At 43.1% G+C, this 11,796-nt stretch overlaps 1 protein-coding gene across 1 annotated transcript in view; it reads left to right on the top strand.

Moving 5' to 3' along the window:
- Positions 1-11,796, top strand: part of COG5 (component of oligomeric golgi complex 5) — a 336,800-nt gene that overhangs the window by 304,628 nt on the left and 20,376 nt on the right. Inside the window, exons 17-18 of the mRNA XM_046670005.1 lie at positions 4,042-4,145; positions 7,900-8,137. Of these exons, the coding sequence (XP_046525961.1) occupies positions 4,042-4,145; positions 7,900-8,137 (342 nt within the window). The remainder of the gene's footprint in view (positions 1-4,041; positions 4,146-7,899; positions 8,138-11,796) is intronic.

Here is an 11,796-nt window from a genome sequence, read left to right as displayed (position 1 = left end):
CGGAGCTCCGGCGCTTCCCCTCCGGGTCGCAGAACCGGCCTTTGAAAGTTCCCCCCGCCCCGGTCCTCTCCGAGATCTCTGGCAATCCCTAGCCCCATGGGGCGGGCAACGGCAGCTGGGGGTCGCCCTGCCCTCTGGGATTCTCTCCGGGCCTCTCCCAGAGCCGTGAATGCTCAGCGTGGCCCCTCTGCTAACGGCAGACAGAGAGTTTTGTCTGCTGCCTGGCGGAGCTCCGGCGCTTCCCCTCCGGGTCGCAGAACCGGCCTTTGAAAATTCCCCCGGCCCCGGTCCTCTCCGAGATCTCCGGCAATCCCTAGACCCACGGGGCGGGCAACGGCAGCTGGGAGATCTCCGTGCCCTCCGTGTCTCTCTCTGGGACCCTCCGGGCGCCCCGAGCACCAGGCTGGGTCTCCCCGCCAATGGCGGGGAGAGACTCTCCCCACGGGCTCAGGTGTGCAACTCCAAAGTTTCCCTCTGCGTTTAGGAGTAATTGCAGGGGGTTTAGGTAGGGTTCTGGTCACCTGTTTCCACCGTCGCTCCTCTGTTGTGTTCTCGCTCCTGCCCTAGATGTGTGTGGATCCTCTGGGGGCGTCCGTTGGAAGAAAGCCGCTTGCGGGTACTAGGCTGCCCGTCGGGGTCGGAGAGTTTTCACCTATTTCCACATCCTCCCGGAGGAAAGTCCATCCGCCTTCTGATGTATAGTCGCGTGGGTGTCTCAGACGTCCTGAGATGCTGTCTGGATATCCTTTGTCAAGCGATAAGTGTCCAAATAAAACATCCTCCCCTTTCTTCTTAAAACCTTTCTCATCTGTTTATTTCCACCATGCTCTAAGGTCTCTTACTACTTCTCTGTCCAATGGCAAAGTATAACCCAAAGCTCCTCAAAGTCAGATACACCTAGAAAATCCCAGCGCTTCCCCTTGTTCACTTTTGACTTTGGACAGTCTCCCAAACTCGACTTTAGTTTCCCCATCTATAAATTACTCTAGATTCCCCATCAACAAGTCAGAGATTTTACTAATTATTAGAGGAAGGAATAATTGAGTTTTAAGTGGCATTCTACATGAAGCACATAACACAGCACCCAGCACATGACGTGTGCTAGATAAACGCTCTTACCCGTCTCAATCCTTCAAGGGCTCCTCTTCTTCTTCACGGCCTTAAAATGGCACTTGGCCTTACTCTACAGACCTTCCTCTGGGATCTCATTCACTCTTTCGGCTTCATCGCCCCTCTTAAAAGCCAAGACTGCCAAATCTGGTCAAAATGTGCCAGGAACGACAAATGTGAAGATCTCAGTACCTACTGAATAGCCCATGTGGATTTCTCATAGGCCCTTCAAACTCATGTCCAAAACTGACCTCTTCATTTTCTCTCTCTGTCCCCTGCTTCGCATTTACACAGTTAATAATAGCACCAAATCTAAGTGTCCCTTCAATCTTTCCACTCCATGTTTCTCAAATCAGATTTCCAAGTCCTGCTGTTCTCCTTTAAAGGTGTCTCATCTTCTCATTTCTGTCCCTGCTCTGATTTGAGTCAGGCACTCACCATTTTGCAGCTGTGCTACTGCTGTGCCCTCCTGCCTTTAGTCTAATCCAGTCTACTACCTAACAGGATTTTCCCCAGTTCAAATCTTTTAGCCACGTTTTTTTCATTGCTTAAAACCCATCGTTGGTTTCACAGTCCCTTCAGGATAGAGCCCCAGCTCCTTAGCAGCATATGCGGAGTGTATCTGCTGCCTCTCTCGTCTGCATAGGCAGGCGCCTCACGCTCTGTCTGTATTGAGTGCCTTGCAGTTCCCCAAATCGTCAGCTTTCCCAGGCCCCTGAGCCTTGAACGCCAGCTCTCCCAGCCCCACCCTCCTCACTTGCTTCTCACCTGTCCTTTGAAATTTAGTTCAGGCAACACTTTTTTGTTTTTAATTGAGTTCATAATAGTTTACATCGATGTGAGATTTCAGTTGTACGTGATTTCTTGCCTGTGACCACATACGTGCTCCCCTTCACCCCATGTGCCCACCCCCCAACCTCTTCCCCTGGTAACCACTGAACTGTTTTCTTTGTCCATGTGTATGTTCATATTCCACATATGAGTGAAACCATCTGCTGTTTGTCTTTCTCAGTCTGGCTTATTTTGCTTAGCATAATTCCCTCCAGGTCCTTCCATGTTATTGCAAATGGGATGAATTTGTCTTTTTTCAGCTGAGTAGTATTCCATTGTAAATATGTACCACATCTTCTTTATCCAATCATCGGTTGATGGGCACTTGGATTGTTTCCATGTTCAAGCAACACTTTTTGTTTTTCGCATCCCCTCAGTGTAAGTTGGAGGCCTTTCCCATGATCCCATAGCACTCTGTAGAGCACTTATCTCAGGGGAACTCGTTATCTATTGTCACAAGACTGTGAGCTCCCTGAGGGCAGACTTTGTGTATACATGCAGACACATGCACACACTCTCAATCCTGTAGGCAGTGTGTTTATTTTCACCTGAGATCAAGGGCTAGAGATGGCATTTAGGAATTTAATGAATAATGTTACCCAGCAGGGCCTCTGTCCACCCAAAGCACACAGAAGCTGTACTGTGGTACGCTGGTATGCAGTCAATTGGTAAGGAGACCGAAGGAAGGCCCTCAACTCTGTCTCCCAATCCAGGGCATGGGGTGAGGTTTAAGGGATCAGGGCAGGCAGGCTGGTATGCAGAAGCACTGGCAGGATGAGTTTCGATTGGCGGATCAGAATTTTCTCTTCTGCACATGCTCCTGGCCGGCTCCCACTCCTGAAAAGTAGCTTTAACGTTCTGTTGTCAACATGAGGTCAGCACAGTGAACAAGGGTCAGGCTCTTATGTAGGTTTGAGTCATTGCCTTCTCTCTTGATAGGAATTTCTAGACACTGAGTCATCTTCTCCTGGCACGGAGAGGAAGGCACCCTTAGAAATGCTGATTTCTCTTATAATTGTAAATTTCCCTTATAAATGGGTAACTTCTACTAGGTTTTCAGAGCTTTTCCTGTGTCTGCTATTTCTAAAAAATAGTCAGCCTAAAATAATTCTTATGCCAAAGAGGTATATTTTGGGGTGGCAATTTCTGTTCCTGGTCCTCTGGTTACAATAAGGGTCCTACTTAACCTTTTCTCTTTGATTTCAATCATTTGTATGAGCCATAGCCATCATCTTCATTATAAATAATCATCATTGAAACATATGATATACTTAAATTTTAGACTTTGAGTGTTGACTGAGGCCCAGTCAATATTTTCACACTAAAATCCTGTGACTGAGGCCTAGGGTCTTACATAACCTAACTGATGATTATACCTCGCTGTAGAAGAGTTTTTCAGCCTTAGCACTGTTGACATCTTAGGCTGGGAGTTCTTTGTTGTGGGGACTGTCCTCTGCATTGCAGGATGTTTAGCAGCATCTCTGTCCTCTGTTCGCTAGATGCTAGTAGCAAACCCCTTGCCCACCCCAGTTGTGACAATCAAAAATGTCTCCAAACATTGCAGATGCCTTCTGGGGAGCAAAATTGCCCCTAGTTGAGACTCACTGCTCTGGAACTCAAAATAGAAACCTAATTCATGAAATGCCTGACAGTTCTGCTCTGGAACCATCACCAGTATATTTATCAGTTCACTCTGGTTAAAAGCATATGATGTCATTCCAGTTTTGAAAAATTACTTTTGGTCTTGCCTCACTCCTTTCAGAAACTTTAAAAAATGTGTTATTTGATTTTTACTTCCTAAGTGGCACTACTCTCTTCTCCTTTCTCCAGGAGCTCATTTAACCATTAAACTTTTTGAAAATCTGAGAGGAGTGGGGGAGTTGAAATCATTAAGTGCCTTGTTCCACATATTTTAAGCTTTAAAAATTGTTGCTGATGGCAGTTAGAGGAGCAGACTTGGTGTTGAGTTATTATGGTTAAACTGTACAATCTGAATTTGACATGGTATGAAAACTTTTAGTCAAATCCTTCTCACATCTCAGCTTTCTTTGCGTTGGTTGTCTTTAATTTTGCGTCTCCTTCCTTTTCTCTTCTTTTCAGACCATCCACGTTCTTATGGGAAATGCTGTGCAGCCCTTGCTGACTTCGGTGGGAGATGCTATAGAGGCCATAATCATCACCATGCATCAAGAAGATTTCTCTGGGTCAGAATTTTCACTAGCCTTTAATGCATTTGTTTTTCATTCCCACCTCCGTCCTTATCCCCTAAGCCTCCTTGTTCCTCTTGTGACCGGTCGGCCTCCCACCTGATCCTGCTTTATCCGTTGGGAGCACCATCAGCGGATTGAAATGCTGCACTTCTTGTTTTCATCTCTCTCTCCTGTCGTTGAAACGTAGAATCACGGATGTCTTTGGGCTGCAGCTGGGCACTGCGGGGCTTTTGGTAGTTTGTACCATCTTCCCTTTCCAATCTTAGCCTTTTCCTTACTTCTCCCAAATACGCTGCACTCGAGCCTCTGGCGTAGGCATGATATTCCTGTGTACAGTGTCCTGCCTGTGCCACTGTGCCAGTCCACATCCCGCTCTGGCTCAGAGGGCAAGCTCCTGCTCAAGCCAAGCCCCTCCAAGAATGATTTTCCATTCTCAGAGCTCTGTGGCAATCTCATCTGGTCATGTCACACCTAGCCAGAAACACTTTAGTCTTATTCCATAGCTGTTTCATATGCACGCGTACTGCATATCCACAGCATATGCATCTTGAGAGTAAGAAGCATAATTCCTAACCCAGTGGTTACTGAAATCTTTTTAAATAGGGTAAAATGGTTTTGACTCAGTATATTAGAAAACTATCTGTGAAGAATTTGGAATAGTTATTTGCACATGCTTAGTATAATTTTTTTTAAACTTAACCACACTCTAGAGCTAAACATTCAAATATTGATATGTAGATATATGTTTTATATTCCTAGTTCATAGTTAGTTACTGTTTTTGAACTGCCCTGTTTCTCTTTATGTTTGTGTTATTTAAGAGAATATCTACTTTATTAAATTTTCGGCCACTAGTCTAGCTGTTTGTAGAAAAATTGTGTCATTTATATACTGTCCTTCAATTTTTCAAATCATTTATCTTTTCATTTATAAGGTATCTTTTGGAGGGTAAAAGGGTCAATCTCTATTTTTAATAATGGTGTGAAGCACATAAGGGTAATGTGAATTCTACATAAAATGCTATAATATTTGGCGATAGGAATATAAAACTGCTGGTTACCAGTATTTGGGAGGAAATGAATTTTGTTCAAAAGTGATCTGAAATGTCCCAGTTAGACCAATCATCAATGCCTCTGAAAAAGAAGCAAAAATGAGGTAATTTTTGAAGGCTTATTATATAGGAATGGTCAGATACTCACTTCAGTAAGTGTGTTGGTGAGCCAGGACTCGTGCCTACAGATGACACGTTAGACATTAAAAGTTAGTTTCCCAAATAGGTATGTCATTACTAGTTTGGTTAAATACTGGTGAGCCAGATCAGTCATTTAATACTCTCTGCCATGAGTATGAAGCATTTTTTTGAGCTGTCTAATGTCCTTAGTTTTTTTCCCCAAGTGGCCTTTGATGGCTCCATTTCAGCACTCTCCATACAGCAGTCATTTGAGATTCGACTGACGTGGCAGGACAGGCGTGTGGAACAGTGTTGCACTGCTCCCCTGACGGTGCTTTTTTCACGTTCTAGAACCTCGTTATTGGTAACTCTGTCATGCCATTTCATGTACATACGGCTTATGTGAAATATAAGGTGAAGTTGGATTAGACTGTGCAGGAAGTAGGAATCACTTTTATAATAAAAAAACAAACAAAAAAAATTTAAAAAACCCAGGGTCATACATGAACTCATAATAGTGAACCCCTGCTTTCTGAGTGCTCTCCACCTGTTCTGGGTAAAAAGAGCAAAGCAGGCTTACCTTCTAGGCCAGGCTTACATGTAGTGTGGTTGCAGAATCCTCCGCTATTGAAAAAATATTCCTCAACATGATTCCTGGTATTTAAAATGTATTTAATAGCACCAGTGTGTTTTTTTCCAAATTAGATGAAGCTTAAAATGTAAATGTTTGACTGACATAGTACATCGATTGAAATTCTTTTATTTAATGTAAAATGACTCATGTCCAATTACAGCTCTCAATGAGAGAGAGAAGACAGTGAAAGTAGGAGGACCCTAGATCCTCGAAGTGATAGATGGGCACCTCTGACGAGGGGAGAGTAGGCACGCACACCAAAAAGTTGGCGACGGCAAGAGGAACATCTCCCGCTTCTCAAGTGTGCATTTGTTAAGTCTTTCTATCTTCATCTTGTGTATTCAGGCCCTCATTACAAAGATCCTTAAATTTCTGCACAATTTACTACCACACTGTATCAATTGAGAACTTCTTAGTAAAAGCTTTAGCATAATTTGGAAAACTGAGCTTTAGCAGTTGCCAAGCAAGTTTTGTATTCTAGTAAATTTAAATCAAGCTTCTAATCCACACGGAGAATTGATAATACATATTTCAAAGTTTTGGTCTAATCATTTTATTTTACTTATACCAACACTTGCTTATGGAATTTGTTTTACTGTGTTATTTTCTAATCCTCAAGGAAATCATCTCAGCTGACCAGATTAAAATTCCTGAAACAATCCTCCAGAGTAGTTTCAAGATGCTAACAGTGCTTTTGATAAAGCATAATATGAAAGAGATTGGTCCCTTTTTTTTTTTTTTGCAACCTAGCCTTTTGGATTGATGAAACCTAAATAAAGATAGATCATGCAATGGTCTGACTCTGGCAAAACCAAACCCCTCATGGAGGTCGCGTCACTTTGGCTATGCCTGCAGACTGCAGCAAGCAGCGCACCACACCGTGATCCTGCAGACTGCAGGTGTCCACCGTGCCCCCTCAACAGCCTTCCCAGTTAGGACAGCCTTCTCACACCCAGCAAACTCTCTCCCTGCTGGAACAGGAGCCTACTTTCTCTATTTCTATCTGCTTCTGGAAATGGAACACCTTTGGTTAGCATCCTACTTACAATAACTATGGCTGTATTTGAAAATAAGTAAGTTCACCTCATTCTCTTGCTTTAGGCGTTTGAACCATGTCTGTTGTGCTGCTCCAGACCATCACCAATTTCTCTGCGTCATTCCCAGAACATGGAAACGTTTAACTTATTTTTTGAAATTATGTAGCTGATGATTGCATTGGCTAGCTAATTAATATCAGGTGATTTCTAATTTTGGTATAACTCTTCTTTCCTATAAATATTTCACGTTCTTTTAATATATTCCTTAAAGAGCAATTATAAACATTCAAAAATTATAAATAGTATTTCATGGAGCATCAGCTGGCATCATCTGTTGATCCAAATTAAAGCCTTTCCAAACCTCATCATCTGGGAGGAAAAAATTGCTCGCCATGTGTGTTGTTACATAACCACTTCCACAGTCAGAATTCTGCTCTTGCACGGATCAGATTAAATAGCACAAGAGCAGAGACATCTTTGCCAAAAATTTGTTTGGAGAAGGCAGCATTTTCTGCCATTACCAAGTGTAAAATGCTATTTCAGGGTCCATTATTGACTTATTCACTAACCAGGCAGGACATGTGAGTGGATGGAGAGAGTTGTAAGGCTGGGAGAGACCGTGAGAGGTCAGAATGCATAGGGCATTTGTACGGCTCATCCTTTGGCTATTTCATTCTTAATAATCTTTTGATAAATGAATTCTAAGATGCCTTCAGTAATCTTCCTAGCGTCTTATAACAGTCTTTAGAATATAATTGAAACATTGTTTGTTATGCCCTTTAACTCTTAGCAAAAATAAACGATGCCTTTTCTACCATTAAGGGAAAAAGTTGCTTAGAATTGAAGGAGCAGGCAGAGGGCAGAGAAATAGTGTCTTTTAGTGCATTGGCTGTTTCTTTCTTTTGCAGGTCATTGACCACCTCAGGAAAGCCTGATGTTCCTTGTTCTCTGTACATGAAGGAGCTGCAAGGTTTCATTGCCAGAGTTATGAGTGACTACTTTAAACACTTCGAGTGCTTGGATTTTGTCTTTGACAATACTGAAGCTATTGCCCAAAGAGCAATCGAACTTTTTATCCGCAATGCCAGTCTCATAAGACCTCTTGGTGAAAGTGGGAAAATGCGACTTGCTGCTGATTTTGCACAGGTAAATTGATGCATAGCTACAAAGAGGAAGATGTTTCAGCCTCAATATTATCTATGAAATAAAAGACTAAGTCTGTATTCTTCAGTGTCTTTAAAGAGTTGAAGCATGAAGAAAAATAAGTTCATTTAAACCTAATTGATAACAAAGGAAGGAATTTAAAGATACTTTCATACCAGATATTTTTGTCTTTGTGTTAACAAAAGAATCATCACTCATCTTTGATATTTCAAGATTAAGGTAGAGTAGCTCATTCTACAGTAAAGCAGCATTTCCCATATTTATATAATATGAGGCTTTCTCACTATTTTGCTATCCCACCAGGTCAGTGTTGATAAGAACCATTGATTAACCTTGCTGGAAAATAATGTAAGCAGTAAATTTATCCTTCAAACAGTATAAAGGGACTTTGTGTTGTTGTATAAAGAGAAAGAACTCTCACACGTCCATAATCCTCTAGAGGCCAGCTCAGCATTCCAGGACTGTGTTCTGATTCATTGAGATGCACAGAGGACCAGGTAGATACAGAGTCTGATTATTTGTCTCCCTCTATTAAATAGAGTCCTTTCCTTGTGTGTGCCAGCCTTGAAATATTTCCGAGCTTATCTGATGTGGCTGAGGTAGAATGACATTAAAATAGCAGAACTGTAATCTGCTCTTATAGAAAGGTTTTTTTCTTTGTCCTTTAGAGAGATTTTTAAGAAGCCTTTCAATAGTATCAAAGAAGAAACAACTTAAACGTAGCCTTTCATTAAAAGATTCAGAAACAGATAATTCATGTTTACTATCATGTCAAAGGGGAACTCGTTTTTTAAGCCCTTCAAATCTGTTAGCTTTACTAGTCTCAATAGTTATTCACATGAATTATTCATAGTGATGTGCCAGATCCTCCCTGCCTATAAAGACAAATTTTAATATCCCCATTTATTCCTGTGTGTGTCTGGCAGCCAGTCTGGGTGGAGTGTTCCCACCCCAGGGAAAAGATGTGGCGACTGCTTGTGGCAGGGGGCAGTACCTATAGAGTTACAGAAGAGGACGGGTCCACAGCCTCATATTTCAAGAGCCAGGCTCTTTGCATATTAATTGGTCTAGAATTAGTCATTTTCATCCCCAAATTATATGCTTGAGACCAACAGACTATAGTAAAAAGCCTTTAGTAGCCTCAGCATGAAAATAGAAATTAATTGTTACCATTAATGTGCTCCTTTTAGCTTTCCCATTTTTGTCAACTTCCTTCTCAGGCACCTGTACCTGTGGCTTTGTTGTTACAGGTTAACTTCAGGGTAAAGAGATTTATAGACAAACAGTGTCTTACTTGTCCCTTCCTGAGGTTACAGGCTGCTTATTGAAATGAAAACAGTGATGTACCGAGACCTGGTCTTACTTGTTAAAAACATTGTGAGCTATACGTATACCAAATGGCTGTCTGTTCTTCTCTCCCCTTTCCTCCTCCATTTTGCTCTTCTTCTCCAGGCCTCTCTCTCTCTGGGCTCCCTCCCCCCCCCGTTTATTTGCATTCTGCTCCAGCTGGTTCTTGAGTCACTTTCCTGGGGGCAGCACTTCAAGTCCAATTAGAGTGGCAGCGAGCAGGAGATGGCCAAAGTGAGAGTGCTGCAGGAAAAAGGCTTTCTGGTCTTGTTTTCTGTTGTAATGATATGCTCCCTTATGCGTCCTGAAAGATGGAAAGCATCGTCCTTAGCCCTGGCCGGCCGTGGCTAGCGCCTGCCCCAAATGCAGGACACCCGGGGAGGCTCGCTCTTGAGCCTGACTAAAGCTGTGTTGTGCGGCATTTTACTGAGCGTGCCTTCTTGCTTGAGTCCTGTTGCCCAATACACCAAACCTTTTCCCCACCTAGGTCCCTCCCCTTAAGAGAAATGAAACTCAGTCACTATTGCTGACTTACACTCCATGGCATCCTCTGTTTCCATTTCTTAAATACAGCGTTGACTCAGTGTTGGGAGTGTGTTTTCCAGCCCTGCGCTGACACCGGTTCCTGCAGTCTGTGTGGTGCCGAGTCCTTTGTTCACTCTCGGACACTGTGTCCCAGTTTCAGAACATCCTGCCACTCACCTTGCAGATGGTTCCCCGGTCCTGTGGGTCCCGTGTGTTGTGAGCACAGGAAAGACAGGTGGAAGCACTATTCTAGTTAATCATATTTGTGACAGTAGCTTTGACAAATATTATCCAGCTGTTCTGTCATTCCCCCCGTATTTTAAAAAATTAAAGCGAATTTGGGTTTTTTGTTTCATTTGATGTAGTTTCTTGCCACAACTGCAATTATGTGATGTTGGACCTCAGCTTTCAGGGTCATACTTGGCTGGAAGTGTATTTCTGGGGTGAGTCAAAACACTTAGATACATTACCCTGACATTTGTATTCATGACAGGCGTCAAGCGGGGACTAGAAAGCCTTTTGACTGCCTCATTAATGAAAGTTCTATCAATTTGTATTCAAAATTAAACAAAGCCTTTGAGGCTTCGGAATGAAGAACACACAGATCCTCTCTGGGTTTGAAGAGTTCTTGTGATAAGAGTGCTGGCTCTTCTGGCATAAATTACAGAAAGAGAAAGAGCTCAGGGAGAGACCAATAGAGTCGGTTTGAGAATGCTGATTATTTGGCATGAAGTCCAGTTGCAAAGACAGATAATGATATATTGTAAAGATTTCTGTGGGAATCCTAACTTCTCCGCACTGGCCCCGTTGCCCAGGAAAAGAGAAAGCAGTTGCAGGATGCCATCTGGAGGGTTCGTGGCGAGGGAAGTACCCAACATGGCGCCCCCTTAGGAATCAGGTCATGGGCATGAGGTGGTTTCCCACAGGTAATTAATTCCCTGCCGTGACCACATGTCTCTGTGTCCACACTGCTCACACGGCAGTTCTCAAGCACTAAGCTTGTCCGAGGCCGCTGGGCTCTGCTGGTTCAGTCTCTGCGGACTTGTCCACGCTGCCCTCAGAGCACACGGTCCCCTCTGCCCTGCAGTTCTCCCGAGGGAGAGGATGGCTTTGGAGGTTGGCATTAAATTATTTATTCAGTGGTACTCCTGCCAGTTTCTATTTATATGTCTCCTGGTGCCCTTTAAATACACATTTAAATCTATTTTGCTTTTTGTCTGAAAATCTTGATTTAGAAAAGAAAGCAAAATAATCAAGATTCTGATTCCTAGTGCCTTTTCTGCCAAATGGTGTCAGGGCAGGAGTGCCCTAGGAGTGTCCAGAGATGCCCTGTGGTTGACCAAATGTCTGTGTGGGGACGGAGCAGCCCTGTAATTAGCTCGCATGCCTGCAGCTGACCGCTGCTTCCCTCCACACAGGAGAGCTGGAGGGGCGGCTGCACTTGCCATTTTTGTGTCCACAGCTAATTGCAGAGTCACCTCCTCTAAAAGGAACACTCCTGCCCTTTGGAAACGTGGCCTTTATTGTTTAATGGAATTCTGGCAGAAGAAAATAGTTTTCAATAGCCTAGAGGTCCTTTACGGATGAGAAATTTATTTCAAACATTTAACAGTTTTGAAATTGTCCTATCGCATAGACATCTCCTGCATCCTCATAGATTACAGAGCCATCCGAGATCATATTCTCTCTAGTGTAATTTTGTTCCCAGCCAGTGATTTGTTTTAACATTCAATCCTGCTTAAGTGCTGAGGCAAAGGTCGGTTGGTTTA

This window comes from Equus quagga, chromosome 8 (assembly GCF_021613505.1).
Source record: "Equus quagga isolate Etosha38 chromosome 8, UCLA_HA_Equagga_1.0, whole genome shotgun sequence".
NCBI lineage: Eukaryota > Metazoa > Chordata > Mammalia > Perissodactyla > Equidae > Equus > Equus quagga.
The sequence above is the reverse complement of the archived record's forward strand: the minus strand, read 5'-3'. Positions and strand labels throughout refer to the sequence as shown.